Consider the following 17471-nt stretch of genomic DNA (forward strand, 5'->3'; position numbering starts at 1 on the left):
GTTTCCTCAGTTCTCCCCTTCACTGGGTTAGATCATTTCCCTATTTTGTTTTCTCTTCTTGAGGATAGGACCCCTAGGAAACTAACTTTCAAGTTTGAGCCAAAGTGGTTTAGGGACCAATCCTTTTTGCCTTTGTTAAAACAATGGTGGCTTTCTGCCCCGCATATTCCTGGGTTTAAGATGTTCTAGATTGTTAAGAAATTGGCTTTCTTAAAACATAAGATTAGAAGTTGGAATGTTGCACACTTTAAGAATATATTTGGAGAAAAGACAAGGATTCAGGAAGAAATTGAGCAGCTTAATAAGAGTATCATTAATTCAGGGATGTCCTCTTTTTCTTATGATAGGATTAAATTTTTAAATTTTCAATTGGGTGAGATTATGGCTAGGGAAGAATCTTATTGGAGGTAGAAATCTAGGGATCTTTGGTTATCAGAAGGGGATAGAAATACCAAGTTGTTCCATTCTTCTACTAATCTTAAGAGGCAATGCAATAGAATTTTGTGTATTATTGATTCTAATGGGGAAAGTCTGTTTGATGAGGGTGATATTGCTTCTGAAGCCATTAGGTTCTTTAAGTCTTTTCTTATGGCTAAACCTGTTGCTTTAGATAATGCTTTTATAAATTTGATCCCCCCTATAGTGACTCAAGAGAATAATAAGATGCTTATGGCTCCCTTCGCTTTGGAGGAGCTAAAAGAGGTAGTCTTTTCCATGCATCCGGAAAAGGCTCTAGGTTCGGATGGTTTTACGGCTTTATTTTTTCAGAAGTGTTGGGATTTTATAGGAAGCGATGTCTTGCTAGCCTTAGAAGAGTCTAGGAGAAATAGGATGATTTTGAAAGAACTTAATACTACCCTTATTGCTATTATTCCAAAAGTGGATAATCCTAGCTCTTTTTCTAAGTTTCGTCCTATTGCCCTGTCTACTTTATATAAGATTATTACTAAGGCAATTTCTGTTAGAATTTCTAGGCTCCTTCCTCAAATAGTTTCCATGGAGCAGGGTGGCTTTGCGCCTAGTAGGGAAACCTCTGAAGGTGCGATTGTAGCTCATAAAATTATGCACTCCATATCGCAACAAAAGGTTTTGACCATGATCCTTAAACTAGACATGCTTAAGGCTTATGATCGTGTCAACTGCTAGTCCCTTGTTGTTGTCTTGAATCGCCTTGGGTTTTCGTCTTGTTGGGTTAAATGGGTGTTTTCATTTATATCTTTTGCCCATTTCTCAGTGTTGATCAATGGCTCTCCTTCAGGTTGCTTTGCTTCCTCCCGGGGAATTAGGCAAGGGGATCCTCTCTCCCCTTTTTTGTTTATTCTTTTGGCTGAGGCATCAAGTAGGGCCATTTCTAATGCTACTACATCTGGTTTATGGTTAGGAATCAAAATTGATGGCCTTCTTTCTTCACAATCCCATTGCTTGTTTGTTGATGATATGCTTCTATTTGGGGCTTCCTCTTTGAGGGAAGCTAGAGTTATAAAGAAAATTATTTCTGATTATGCTGCATTTTTTGGTCAGAAGGTTAATAACCAAAATTCTAAGGTTTTCTATTTGAATGTCTCTTCTCTAGTTAGAAATAGACTCATTCACTTTTGGGGCTTTTGAGGAGGGACCTTTCCTTGCAAGTATCTAGGCATTCCTTTTTTTCTAGGCTCATAAAAGACCTCCTTTTAGGATAAAGTTGTTCATGCGATCACTTCTAGGATATCCTCCTGGAATCACAAGTGACTTACGATGGCTGGTAAGATTATTTTAATTAAATCAGTTCTGAATGCCATCCCTACATATTTGCTGTATATTTTGAAGACTCCCCCTCAAGTTGTCGAGGACATTAATATTTTCCTTAGGTCCTTTCTTTGCAATGATAATGTGCAGGGTAGAAAGAAGATTCCTCTTCTTGCATGGGACAAAATTTGTTGTCCTAAAAAACTGGGAGATGCGGGTATTCATGATTTAGTAGCTAAGAATAAGGTCCTGGGGGCTAAAATGGTGTGGAAGTTATATGCAGACCCTTTGAGTAAATGGGCATTCATTATGCTTGTTAAGTATTTAAGGGTAGCTTCTAGAGAAAGGATTTTTATGGCTACAACTCTCCCAAAGGGTTCTGCATTTTGGAACTTTATGTTTTCTTGCAAGATGGTTATTTTACCACACCTTTCTTGGGTTGTTAATAATGGGAAAAAGGCTCGGTTTTGGGATGAAGTCTAGAACGGACATCCTTCTCTTTCAGCTATTTGGGATTGGTCCCCTTTGCCTAGTATTTTATCGGATCTTTGGGGGGCTTTTGTTGTAGACTATTTTGATATTGTTTCTATAGGTCCATATCTAGTAGCTAAATGGAAGGATAATCCTCCCTTTCCCACTGATAATGATCTTAGACCTGCTTTTATGGCAAAACTTCAGAAAAGACCTCTTGTATTTCAAGATAAGGAGGATACCTTGGTTTGGACTAAGAGTGTCTCGAGTGCTTATTAAATAAAAGAAGGGTATAATTATTTGTCTTAGGCTTTCTTGAGCTCCCTCTCTTGGCCTACTAAACTGTTTTAGCATCCGGCTTGTCTTCCTAAAGTAGGGTCTTTTTCTTGGTTGGCAGTCCAAGATAAATTTCTCATTAGGATGAGATTGGATAGGATTGGGATTATAGCGGTATTCCCTTTATTTTTTTGTGGCTATTGTATGAAAACCATGGATCATATTTTTCTACTCTATCCTTTTGCTCATGAATGTTGTTATATTGGCCTTTTGGGATTCTTGGTTGGTCTTCTACTCTTAGCCCTAATCTATTGTCCCACTTCATGGCCTGGCCCTTATTGTACTTGTCTTCTTTTTATTCATCTCTTTAGATTGTGGCACCGTCTCTTGTGGTCTGGAATCTCTGGCTAGAAAGGAATTCTAGGATTTTTAAACATAAATCTGCTACACTTGATGAAGTTATTGGCAAGGTTCAATCCTCCATTTGTGAGGTGGTGCTTTCTTACATCCATAAAAATTTAGATCACCTGAGGTCTTTTTCTCACTGGGATAATTGGGTCACTTGGAAATGGGTCTCTCTTCATCTAATGCCCTCTCATGGGGCTATATCAGCTGGTTTATCTTCTCTTGTTAAGCGTAGGATGGCCAAATGGAGTCCTCCCACCTAGTTTGCCTTCAAGCTCAATCTTGATGGGGATTCTAAGGGAAATCCGAGAAGATCTAGTATTAGAGTGGTCAATTTTTATCATTCTTCTAAGATCATAAAAGTTGTGGGAAAATATATTGGTCATAGTTTTAATAATGTAGCTAAATTTAAGGTATTATCCTTTGGTCTTGATGTCTCTATCTCTTTGAATATTAAAGACATTGTTATTTAAGGAGACTTGATGTTGGTTTTTTAGGTGGTTGTTGCCAAAAAATGTATCTCTTGGCATTTACAATATTTGTTAGAGCGCATTCTTATGCAATTGAAGTGTTTTTCCACCTTCTCCATCTCTCATTGTTATAGGGAGATCAATGTCATTGCGGATTTCTTGGCCAATAGGGCTATTGCTGAGGGTTCCAACTTATTAGAGGTTCTTCCTTCAGACATTCTAACCTCTTGCATTAGGCTTCTCTCTTAGCGGGAATTGAATCTTACCTAGAAGCCTTCCTCATTTTCTATGCTAGATGTGGTTTTCTTTCGCAAGTATCAATAGTGAGGGTGTTGCTTGCCTTATGATAATATCTTTTTTGTTGGTATTTTTGGTAAGAATTTACTCATGGAGCCTGGAGGATGTTGTGGCTTCTCTTGCTAGTGTTCTATCTTTCATCTTTCTATAGAATTGTGTTGTAATCTTCTTCCTTCTCCCTACTAGGTGTGGTTTTTCTTTCACATATGGCTATAGGGAGGATGTTGTCCTGCCTTATGGAAACATCTTTGTTGTGGGTATATTCAATAGTATCTCCTCATTGAGCATGGAGGATGAAGTGACTACTTTTGCTTGGGTGGTACCTTATGTTTTTTCATTTTTTTGTGCCTCAGGCTTATTTACTGTTTGATGATTGGGGGTAATTATGCTATGTCCAAAGTATGTTCTCAATTATTTATGGTTTGGGCCTGGGTCCTATATGTTGTTGTTTTATGCTTTGGATTGGTGGGTGACTCGAGCTCATATGATAGTGTGCCTTAGATTCTCTGAGGCATTGTGTCTGGTAGTAATGGCTTCTATGGTGTTCAAATTTTTGCATTATTTGGCATTCATCAACTCATTAGGTTTTGTGGTGTGGACATGGTGGTTGTTCGGTGGGGGTGTGGGTCATGAGTGACGATTGGTTGCACTGGCCTCATCATTACATAGTCATCTGATGTCGTGTTTGTTCATATTCTTTTGTGAGCTACTCATTTCATGATTGGGGGTGATGTGTGAGGAGGTTGTGTATCTTCTACATGATTATGCTTCATCATTGGTTGTTCATTATTTGCTGAGCTCCTATATTTTTTTCTCATTTTCTTGTGAGATACCTTTTCATGATTCAAAGGGCTAATCATGTTTTCGATTTCTCTTCTTCTATTTATATTTACGGAGGCTTGTAGTCATGGTATTCATTCTTGCTTTAGCATTAGTTTTTACTAACACAAAATGATCTATTTTCTTTGCAGAGTAGTTGTTAAAATTGGTGGTTGGTGGATGGTTTTGAGGAACTGGAAATTGTAGATAGCTTGGTGTTTCAGATGGTTTCTCATCCTGCTGCTATTTCTTTGGTTGTTGCTTTGGCTTACCTTATGACTCAGTCTTATTTTGCTTCCTCAGGGTCTTCAATATCCCTCTCTTCTTCTTATCTGGATTGTCATATGTTTGCTCACAAGTTCACTTATCATAGGTTCTTTTCTGGTTGTGAGTTTTATTCTAATTAGAGGAATGGAAACATGTGTTGATTAGACGGGATGGCTTTGGGTTGAAGGCACTGGTTTTATTTTGATATGTTCTCTTCTATATGCTGGCTGAGGTAGCTTCCTTTATATCTAATGCGGATGGCTATGTAACTGGGAGGGTTTTTGGGGAGCCTATGGGCTTTTGTAATGGATAGATAGGCCTATGTTTTCTTGAGCAATACTGAAGGGTTTTCTTACTAGTTCTTTCCCTTCAGTTCTCTTTAAACCAGACACATGCAAAAAAAAAAAAATTTAATATAATTTCAGTGGTTTCATCCACTTTTATCACAAAAAAAAAATAGTACAAGAGATTTTTCTTTTATTCTTAAATTTAATATTAAATACCAAATTATATGTGAATAGAGACATATGATTACATGGAAGTTTGATGACAGCAGGAGATGACTGTGTGGGGATAGGTGATGGGTCTTCAAATATTAACATCAATGATATCACATGCAGTCCAGGCCATGGAATAAGGTGATTAACGCTCTAAATAAACACAAATCTCTTAACAACTAATAATAATTTATGTCTGTCTAAATATGTTAGCCATGAGAAATTCTTTATATTATTTATATAATTTTGCAGCATTGGAAGTCTTGGAAGAGGAAACACGAAAGCAGATGTCCATTTGATTCACGTGAATGGCGCCAAGTTGACATCAACAAGAATGGATTAAGAATCAAGACATGACCGGTATTATAATTATTTCAATAATCTCAAATTAAATCATTGTTGTTTTATAAATAACAAAAAAAACTCAACTTTTGCTTTCAATACAACTGAGATCTTATTCAGAGTTCACCTTTTCATTTGATGTAGGGTTATGCTGTGAAAATCAGCAATGTAGAGTACAGTAATATCAGGGGCACGTCAGCAACAGAAGACGGAATCACATTGTCGTGCAGCCAAAGCGGATATTGCATGGGCATAGCAATGGAGAATATAGATTTGGTAACTGGCTCAAGGGCACAAGCCGCTTGTAATACCCAAAACGTACAGGGTGGAAATTCGATTCCTTCACGTTGTCTGCGTAACAATGGCAAATGATATAACAGAGCTGTGAAGTTGTAGTAACCTCTTTCTTAAATCCCTGAAAAATAATGTAGTCTTTAAAACGGTTAGAAATTAACAAGTTGGAACTCCGCTGATAGAAAAAGCCATTGGTTTTAATAATTTTCTTGTCATTTCTTTTCCAAAGATAATGGGAACGGGAATGTACCTAAATTATTTTAGTTAAACTTAATTGTTCCAGTACATTCATTTCCATGGCAAATCTTAATTTAAAAATATATAAATTTATTTCACAAATTTTTTCACATTATTAAAAAATTATCTCAAGAGAATTATTGATTGATATATAAAAACAAGACAACCTTTTTGGGAAGCATCGATTTGTTCTAAAAATTAAAAGACTTGGATTTAACAGTTTCTTCGTACGGAAAAGAAATTGTTTACTTGGGAAAATTTGTCATGATTTGACTCATCAATCAAACTTTGTGGATTAGACACATTCTTTGAAGGGGAGAAAGAAAGCTAAATTGCAGCAAACAGTAAGAAATAACAAAACAGAAAAACAAATGATGGTTTGTTTTAGTGTCCTTTACCAAAGAAAACTTGTCACTGCTCTCTTTTTCATTATACATTCATAATAACAGAGTATTCATGTCTTGTTGAAAAAATAGAGTATTTTCATTGCATTCCCTTTCAAAACAAAGTTTTATCCAAGGCTATAGGAGAAGCTTCCAAAAAACATGCCAAAAAATGGACAATTCTAGGTTCATCAAAGAGTATAAAAGAAGAAATAAATGTGGTGGTTGGAGTAGATGAACACAATGTAGCAAGGGAGATTAACTACGCATAGGTGGAAGTTCATGTATGCCAACACTCCTCCACAATCTTCATTTTCGTGTATATCTGCAATACAAATTCCTTCCCGAAGATGCTCAAAAATATTCTTTGCAAGCGGCTTTGAGAAAATATCCGCTAGTTGTTCTTCTGACCTATAAAACTCAAGATATATGTCACCAGTGGTCACCAATTCTCGAATATGATGATATATATTATCGATGTGTTTGCTTCATTTATGAAAGACATGATTTTTGGATAAAGAATTGTTTAATTATTATCACAATAAAGTTTTGTAGGTTCTTCTTGTGGATGTGTCAAATCTGAAAGTACTATTCTCATCCATACTGCTTGTCAAGCTACTGATGTGGCTGCAACATATTCTACTTCAGCTGATGGGAGTGACACAATTGTTTGTTTCTTTGATGCCCAAGAGATATCACCCGATCCTAGATAAAAGATATATCTTGAAGTAATTTTTCTATCATCCATGCTACCTCCCTAGTCACTATCCCTATATCCAATCAATTTGTAATCATCTGAAGATGTATACAAAATTCCAAAGCTCTTTGTTCCAGCTATATACCTTAAAACTCTATTTCCAACTTTCTAACGTGATTCCTTTGGTTTGTCCATGAATCTAAAATGAAACTAACCCCATACATGATATTTGGTATTTTGGCGATTAAATACACGAGGCTACCAACTAATCTTTTGAATAAGGTTGTATCAATACTTGAACTTTTGTCATCCTTGCTAAGTTTTAACCCCAATGCAACTGGTGTAAGGGTTGGATTCCCATTTTTCATCATAAATCTCTTCAACAAATCATTAGCATATTTACTTTGACATATAAAAATGCCTTGATCATTTTTACTTACCTCTATCCCAAGAAAATATCTCATGAGCCCCAAATCGGTCATATCAAATTCTCTTTCCATGGCTGCCTTGATTGAGTTAATTGACATGTTACCCGTGAGTCTCAAATCATCTAAATACAAACAAACTATCAATATCTCTATTTTATTATTCACTTTGACATACAAAGTTGGTTCATTACCACATTTTCTAAACCAATTATTCACAAATTAAGAATCTATCCTACTATAGTCAACTCTAGGAGCTTTCTTCAAGCCATATAGTGCCTTTTTTCAATTTGTACAGTTTATGTTCTTCTCCTAAAACTTCATAACCAGGTGGCTGATTTATATACACTTATTCTTCTAAAATGTCAGTCATGTTGATTTAATGTCCATTTGGTAAACCTTCCAATTATTTTGAACTACTATCGATAAGACCATTAGATAATGGTATGCAATCTTGCCATATGTGAAAAAGTTTCATTGTAGTCTATGCCTAGGTGTTGTGTGAAGCCTTTAGCTGGTAGTCTTGCCTTGTGCTTCTCTACTTTTCCATTAACATTATAACTTGTCTTGTAAACCAATTTAACTCCAATCACATCCTTGCCTTTAGGAAGCTCTACTAGATCCCAAGTTTGATTCTTTTCTATTGACTGAGTTTCTTCATTCATGGTTGTAATTCATTTGTCATCTTTAATGGAATCTTCAAAATAAATTGGATCATCTTGTGTTAAGAATGCAAAATTTGATCATGAATCATCATTTTCAGCCTCTTGTATTTTATCATATATCTCCTTTAGACTTTGTACATCATCTTTGAAGTTTTTATGGACCTTGATGTTAGTGATGAAAGTGTTGGATTAGAAGACCCGCTACTGTTATTACTTGTTGGAGTAGTAGGATTTGGAGTTGTAGGTGCCCTTGTAGGTGTTGTAGGAAGATTTATTTGTGTAGTAGGATTCACAACTTGAGTTTCATTCTCTTATGGAACACTAGCTACAATTGTAGTTGTTTTATCTATGCTTCCATCTCATGCTTCTTCTTCAACAAACTCAACATCGCAACTTATTATTATCTTCTTTGTGATAAGATTATAGATTATATGCCTTTAATTTCTCACTATATCCCACAAATATGGACTTCTCTCCTCTAATATCTAGTTTCTTTCTCAACTCTCTAAGTATCAATAAGTATGCCACACATCCAAAGACCCTCAAATATGCTATATTATGCTTCATTTTGCTCCAAACTTCTTAAGGTGTTTTATTTACCACTACTTTTATTGGACATCAATTTAATATGTATATCATACATTCAACTACTTCATCCCAATACTCATTTGGTAGATGTTTTTCTTTTATCATACTTTGTGTCATTTTCATAATTGTTCTATTCTTTATCTCAGCTACTCCATTTTTTTGCAGAGTGTACCTTCTTGTAAATTGCTTTCTTATGCCCGTTTCTTTGCAAAAATTCTCAAAATCATTTGATATGTATTCACCACCTTGATCATTTCTCAATTCTTTTATATAGTAACCACTTTCTTTCCCATCTTTTTCCTTGAACTCTTTAAAAACAACAAATACATCTGATTTATATTTCAGAAAATAAACCCATACTTTCCTGCTGAAATCATCAATAAATGTTAAGAAATAAAGTCTTCCACTTATGGATGGTGTTTTCATCGATCCACAAAGATATATGCACTATCTCAAGTGGATGTTTTTCACTATAAGGCTCCCCAACTAGAAATTTGTTTCTATGTTGAATTTCCAATATGAAACTCTCACACGTTGTCTTAAGTGGCTCTATTGGTGGTAATCCATATGCCATTCCCTTCTTATATAACAATTGTAATCCTTTGAAGCTTACATGGCCAAGTCTTAAATGCCACAACCAAGATTAAATTTCATATGAAGCTTTAAAATCTAATTCAATAGCCTTTTGCAATCCTTGTGGATATAAGAATAGTTCACTTTGAATTCTAAGTAGGAACATCCTACTTTTTTTCATTTCATCTTTTGCAATGAACTTATTGTTTGGTTTCTTGTCTATAATCACACATTCACCATTTTCAAAGTATATGCTATATCCTTTATGCACTAAATGTCCAACTCTTATGAGATTGTGTTGCCATTTAGGAACATAATATACATAAAAAATATGCTTCTCCTCACCTTGCTTAGTTATTATATTAATTGACCCTTTGCCCATGACCAAAACTCATTGATCTTTTCCCAATTTTACTTATGATTTTACGGAATCATCCATTATTGCAAACATCTCCTTACTCCCACTCATCTGATTATTACAATCACTATCTAGGAACCATTCTTCCTTGGAACTCTCTTGTGCTACATTGCATGTTATCAATATGGTGTTTTGTTCACTAGTGTTTGGCTGATTTTCATTTTTAAAATATGTCTTTTTCTCATTCATGTCATATTTCTTTTTCTTACATTCTAATGCAAAACGACCAAATTAATTGCAATAATGACACTCAATGTTGGATTTATTATACCTCTCCTTGATGGTCATTACGAGAATGACTTCTTTCCCTTCCTCTTGGTGTATAATGAGCATGTGGGCTTGATGCAAGTCTTCTTTCAAATTGTGTATTTATCTTTGTCCTTTTGGTGTAAAACATTCTTCGTCGCTGTTGTGATTTGATATCCCTCTTGTTCTACCAAATCAAAGCTGAGTCATGAATGCATTCTCAAATAATGGTGTCACTGATCGATTTAGTATTTTCTCATGTGCTAAGAGTAATCCAATTAATTCATTTACTAATAGCAGAGTAAGATCTTTGAACTCATCAATGCCCACTACAACTTAATCAAACTTTGTAGGTAAGATTCTAAGTATCTTCTCTACAACTTTTTGATCCCCAATGGTTTCTCCATATGATCTAATATGATTTACAAGTTTTTGAAATCCCTTCTAATATTTTATAATTTTGTTGTAGCTACTAACTTTGGAAAAATTGATTCCTCCATTGAAAAATAATGCTTTGGCATCTTTCTTCTTATTTTCCTTTAGCAAATCCTTCTCAACTTGTGGAAGAGATTGATAAGTTTGTTGGTCTGTTGGTGCAAGGAAACCATTTTCAACCAAGTCCCAAACATCTTGAGAGAAAAATAGGGTTTTCATTTTTATGGTCCAAAAAACATAGTTTTTGCCACTAAAAATTAGAATTTGGGGTTGTGAAATACTTCCACCTAATCCTCCCATGATTTAAAAAAAAAAAAATTTATCTCTACTTACTATATATCAATATCTTCTACGAATTGGCTATCTCTTGCTGATTAAAAATACTTTCCTTGATAGTAGACCTCTCTGACTTGTCTACTTCTAGCCTTCCCTTTCAGCAGCTTCTCTTGCAGCACCCCCTAATTCTTTCAGTGACTTCTTTAGCAAACACAATCTGTAATACTTTTAGCATTGATTGTCTTCTGATTGGAGCAATTTTACATCAAATTTCCTTTGACTTTTTTATGCAATGATAACTTATGTTTTCTTTCTTCCAAAAGTGTTGCAACCTTGGTTATCTCTTTTCTTCTTAACAAATTTGATCGAATCCAACAACTTCTCCAACTTCAGAAATTTTCCTTTTCTAGTAATGTTTTCCTTTGATTACAACAACAACTTTTCAATCTTCCAAAAATTGTGCTTAGTTTTTTCATAAGACTCTTGCAACAAGATTTCTCAATGCAACTTCTAGACTTCCCTGATCTCCATGTTCTGACACCTGTTTGAAGGGGAGAAAGAAAACTAAATTGAAGCAAACAGTAAGAAATAACAAAACAAAAAAACAAATGACAGTTTATATTGCCCTTTGACAAAATAGAGATGCTAGCGCTCTCTTTTTCATTATATATTCACAAGAACAGAGTATTCATGCCTCGTTCAAAAAATAGAGTATTTCCATTGGCTACGGGAGAACCTTCCAGAAAATGCACCAAAAACTAGACAATTATAGGTTCATCAAAGAGTTTAGAAGAAGGAATAAATGAACGAAATTTAGCATGGGAGTAAGTGTGCATAGGTAGAAGTCCATGTATGCCAACATGAAATATAAGATTGACCTATATTTGATTGACAATATCAACATCAATGGTGGTCTCTCATTACATAAAAATAAATACAATTTTTAATATTTGGCAATCTATATTACTTGATGGACAACAATAGTTTGCTAAAGATTTGTTTTGTGATGCGGCTAGCATGCCCACATTTGGCGTAATAAATTTTAAAATAGTTCGTCGACTACTCAATCTTCATCTGTCGAGATCAACATTTCTGGTTTAAGATTAAGGCCATTAATTAATTATGAATTCATTTAAGATAAATATGGTATATAATATAATGGCAGTATCATGGCCAATGCAGAATATACCAAGTGCATTAGTAAGTGGTCTATTCAAAAATTATCTTTAGTATTAAACATAAAATTTATAGTATTTTGGAAGTAGTATCTTTTATTTGTTTTTTATTTGTTTTTTCTATCTTTTGTGCATGCTACATTGTCTTGATATAGTTCATGTGTTACATAGTGTTAATTTACTTCATTACAGTCCAATTGCTGACTTGAAATACATACTCATTGTTCAATTGCAATCTTTTTTCATTTATTTTTTTGTTCTTTATGTATTCCCTTTCTTGGCTTTATGTTTATGTTACTATGATACTAGTTTATGTGGATGATATGAAGACACCTTAAGGGCTGTATGTTGATACATGTGAACATATGTTGCATTGTTAATATCACATCCTCCCTATTCTTTGATACATTTCAAGTTGAAACTTCATGATTATACCATGTGTGTTCTGATCTCTCACTAATTAACATAGTTCCTTCTATTGTTGTTTATATCTAGTTTATGCCTATAATTTACTCATCTTTCTCTTTTGTCTTTTCTTTTTCAACTTGGTTTATCTGCTTTTCTTTGGTTGTTGTTTTCTTCCACAACCATTCCTCTTTTATCATGTTACTTCTTTCTTTGTATTTTATGCTCACTCCAATGATTTTTCCTTTCTCTTTGACTATAGCATATTTCTTATTGATATTTCATTCAAGCCTTTTTATTGATCTTGCATTAATATTTCACATTCATAGAGTCACTTATTGCACTTACTTTTCTTTAATTACTATGTATATTATTCTACATTGTCATCCCATGCTTTTTAATCCTTCATATAATTGATCTATCATGCTTTCAAATCTCCCACATTTAGTTCAAGGTGGTTTTTGCTCCCTCATCACATATTACACTTGTATATGGCACATCTATTTCTTGGAGTGAATTATATTTTATATTTATTCATAAATTAATTCTTTTTTGCTATATTTTTACGTTAGGGTCATTATGGTTTCCATCCCACCCATGAGCTTCGTTTTGCTATTATTCCCATCTAAGGATTTTTACCTAGATGTGTGCTTAGATTATCAAATCCATACATATATTTTTTTCTAAACTCACACTTATCTATATGGGAATTATTACACTTATTGTGACATTATATAAACACCTCTGTTGACTTCACTTATAGCCTGGAATCATGCATTCCATTTTACATATTCAAGACACTATTTCTATATCTTCACAATTACATCTTACATTGATGTGCTTCCATTTTTCATTTAGGGGTACCATTTATTTATATTTATTTTGTATCGTGGGCATAATAACTTCCATATTAGTCACAATATAGGACATCATGCCTTAACTATCAAACGAAGCACACTTCCTCTTTACATATTGCACCTTATATTGATCTTTCATAGAAGCACCTATATATTGCAAAGCATCAAAATGCCTTTTACAAATTACCATTTTTTTATTGCATTGCACTAACATGAGTTTTCATGGGAATTAAAAGCCACGTTACCATTATTTTCTAATACCGAGGAAAACATTGTAATCGCTGATGCTATCGCTAGCCCATGCACATATCATGCTTATACTTTTTGCATATTGACATTAATATTAGACAATGCATTTTTTAAATAATTTTTAATATATCTTTACATGATTATATACATTCATTATTAGATTCAAAATTATTTTGTCACCTATATTTCCTTGTATCTTATCAAAACAACCAATTATTGAGGTTATATAAGGGAGGCATATCCTATCACTAATATTGTTTTGTTTAGTTTTACAAATACTTCCAACTGCTTATAGAGGTTAATAGTTTATTTTTTATAGATAATACATAGAATATGAGTTCATATCATCATATTCCCATGGGGTCGATTAGTTTATATGTGGATCACATAATGATAGCATTTGGTGTTTGAATATTTACTTTGCATGTATGTTTGTGAGTTATAAATGCTTTTAGATGCCCTCTATTAAAATCTCAAATTTTATCAGAAGTAAATTATTATATAGAAACATGCTCACAAATACATACATAGCTATCAATAAATAAAAAGAACCTTCTAATGTACTTGTAATTTTGTCTTCATAATTAATAGTTGAAACCTAAGAGACCTATGATAGTCCTAAGAGACATAAAACATTCATAAGAGGATTATCATATCTCTAAGATACCTATGACGAAAACAAGAGACCTATTACAGATTAAGATACTTATGAAAGTCTTAAGAGACCTATGACAATCCTATGAAACCTATCATCATCAAAAGAGACTTATAGAAATCCATAAAGTTACAGATTTATATCATCTCATTACATGACAAATAGTGATGGTACACATGTTAAAAATTGATTGCGTCATAATTTTAAGATACAAATAATCATATATATAATTTTTTTAATTTTTTATGCCCTAATGACACAACCTAGCTATACTTTAGGTTTGACTACTCTAAGAAACTAGGATTATTTTTTTTTATAATATTTTTTCACCTTCAACATGGATTATCAATAGTTTGAGTATAAGTGATTTCAATGAATTTTATAAAATAGTCTTGCATGCCTTGTCAATCATCCATATCTAGCAAACTTTAACTTCAATTAAAACTTATTTTTAGAAAATAATTGGAGAGAAATTATTGGCATTACCATTTGTTTTAGATAGGAAAGGAGATTCAAGATAAAAAAAGGGTGTGCATTATTTGATAGAAGAATTCATATTGAATGAATATAGGAAAAGATGTAAAATAAGGATATAGAGTATGGTTAGTGATAAACCATTTGATTCTTGGAAAGAATAATAATATAACAAGGAGAACAAAGGAGATATGAGAATGTGTTGCCAACTAATAATTCCAATAGCGTTGACTGTCATACAATGCCATTCTGTAGTTTCGAAATTGTTTTATAGTTTTTGTAATTTGCATGTTCTTTGTTTAGCTTGTTTCCGTGAAACTCTCTAGCATGCTAAACTGCATATAATGTAATAAAAATTTATTTTTTAGTATTGTTTTCTATTTTTGGCATGGTTTCCTATTGATTTTGTAAACTCATTTAATTTATTTATGTCATGGAAAATATTATATTGAACTATATTTTGATGCAGCTTTATTCAGTGTTTATACAAAGAAAATTAATACTTCCTTTCTCTAAAAGATCTCTATTCAAAACTTTCTCTTTTTTTATTTTCTAAGTATAAGTCTACGATCATTATCTATGATTATATTTAAAAGTTTTTATTTGGTAGCAAACTAGGTAATTTTATTTAAATTTCATCATGTCAAAAACCAATTCTTTGTCAATATCAAAATTCAATAGAAGTGATTATGATTACTGGTGCATTAAAATGATGACATTTTTTATAGTAAAATACTTGTGAAAAATTGTATAACTTAGCTATGAAGAGCCATTTGATTGGAACAACTTATAGCCAATGATTAAATTATTAAGGAGGCAAAGAATAATAATGCACGATATTTATTTCACATTCTAATAACTCCCAATAAGAGATTTTTTTGATGAATTTTAGATGCATAGATAGCTAAGAATGCTTGAAAGAATATAAATGAATCTTATGATGACGATGACTAAATCAAAATTCTCAAGTTAAAAACCTTGAAAATGGAATTTCAAAAATTTAAAAATGTGGGAAGCTGAAAATGTGAGTGATTATTATGTAAGGTTAAAATATTTGGTTAATAAAATGGCTACTCTAGGAGAAATTATGAACAAATAAACTATGGTAAAAAATGTATTGGTGTCTCTAATAACAAGGTGGAATAATTTTATCATCGTCACTAAAGAGAGGAAAGATTTGTCTACAATTTAGTAGGATAACCTTGTGAGATATCTTATTTCACATGAGGAAGGATTGAGAGATTCATCTAGAGAAGTTAATGATAAATATTTTTTGTCTAAGTTACATATTTCAAAGAATGAAGATGTCAACACTAGCTCCAAAACAATCAGAGGTCAAGGAAAAGAAAAAATTAGAATTCTTCAAGAGGAAACAGAAGAAGAAGAAGTGGTCCAAGAGGAAGAGTTAGAGACAAACTTGATAAGAAAAATATCCAATGTTTTTTATTAAAGTAAGTGGGAAAGGGCCCCAACCTATTATACATTAGATGACATTCATCAAACCCAAAGAGAAAATAGTAGGGTTACACATAGGTAACACTTTCAACAAGACCACACAGTTGAAATATAACTGCAACTAGAGATCTAAAATAGGGTTAAAAAAAGCAGGCATAGAGGAACAATGTGAGATCTCTAAGAAGGTATAGAATGAAACTTTTATTTTTGTGAACAACACTTCATAAAGAATCCCTAACAAGAGAGGAAAAAGTAATGGTTTTGTCTGAACCAAGTGATGCATCAACAAAGTCTGAGAGAGGAGCCACTAAGCCTAGGAGAGGGGCATGATAGTCTGGCGAAAGAAAATTTGAGATTAGGGAATGAATGAGTTTCTTACTTGAGAGAGCCCCCGAAATTCGAAAAGATGAGAAATCTATGTTCCGTATAGAATAAACAGTATTGGACCGAGAAATCTATGTTCCATATACAATCATCTTCTTTCAATAAGTGTGAGGCACTCGTTATTTTCTTGCTCAGGAAAGGTTCCCATACACACAACTGAATTTTGTTGAAGCATAGTTTGTCCATCCTTGCATGGTGTCTCTTTACTCATTCCTCATGAAGTGTGTAGTATTGTTGGTGCCATTTTACAATCTAAAAATTATTTGGCCACTTAAAATTTTGGATCTTTTTGTACTCTGCCCAGGGCCTCTCTACACTTATTATCTATTGAATATTTAGCCTCTCCGATAAACTTCACATACAAAATATCTGTATCAATGACTTTGTCAATCACAAAATGGTAAGTGGACACCTGGGGCTAATCCTCCTCATTAATATCTTACAACTACTTGTGTCATTTCTTTGAATTCCTTCCATTCCTCTAGGTTTTAATCTCTCCACATTTATTTAGGATCTCTAGAATAGTCCAATGCAAGAGTATCTGGTATGAATCTATTTTTTCTTTCATTGCCAACGCTGCGCTTTCAAAATATTGCAATTCTTTGATTAAAATATTATACATTCTCTAAGGTGCCTCTATAACTATTGGAGACGTTGGAATATTCTTTATGGTCATGGTTAGCTCTCATACAATGCTAGCTTCAAGTTGCCACATACTACTCAAAGGTTTTATGATTACCAAAAAAATCTTTGCACTACTTCAAAGCCCGTGAGAGAGTCTAATATGAAGTATAAACTTCATCTAGTTTGTAAAAAAGTAACTTTAACAAATGGAAAATTGTGCCCTCCATCACTTCTAATGCTTTATCCTTTACATCATCTTTAGCTTTTTTCAGGAATTCATCTTTTTCCCTCAACTTTTGCTTCACTGTCTTCAAGTATTCCCTCATTTTATCAATCTCCTGTGATGGAGGAGTGACAACCTCTTTAGCTGAAGTAGATGGTTGC

General features: G+C 33.3%; 1 protein-coding gene across 1 annotated transcript; it reads left to right on the forward strand.

Annotated features, from left to right (window-relative positions):
- The first annotated feature begins 669 nt into the window (after positions 1–669).
- Positions 670–5944, forward strand: LOC131859541 (uncharacterized). Its single transcript, XM_059213438.1, has 3 exons — positions 670–1039; positions 1235–1524; positions 5717–5944. Exons 1-3 carry the CDS (start codon positions 670–672, stop codon positions 5942–5944), a joined length of 888 nt encoding a protein of 295 aa, XP_059069421.1.
- The last annotated feature ends 11527 nt before the right edge of the window (positions 5945–17471 follow it).

The sequence above is a fragment of the Cryptomeria japonica genome, chromosome 2 (genome assembly GCF_030272615.1).
Source record: "Cryptomeria japonica chromosome 2, Sugi_1.0, whole genome shotgun sequence".
Lineage (NCBI taxonomy): Eukaryota > Viridiplantae > Streptophyta > Pinopsida > Cupressales > Cupressaceae > Cryptomeria > Cryptomeria japonica.

Coding starts and splice junctions, on each gene's coding strand:
- LOC131859541 (XM_059213438.1), top strand. CDS start 670: ATGGCTCCCTTCGCTTTGGAGGAGCTAAAAGAGGTAGTCTTTTCCATG. Junction 1,040..1,234: donor TAGTAGGGAAACCTCTGAAG/GTGCGATTGTAG, acceptor CCCATTTCTCAG/TGTTGATCAATGGCTCTCCT. Junction 1,525..5,716: donor CTGCATTTTTTGGTCAGAAG/GTTAATAACCAA, acceptor CATTTGATGTAG/GGTTATGCTGTGAAAATCAG.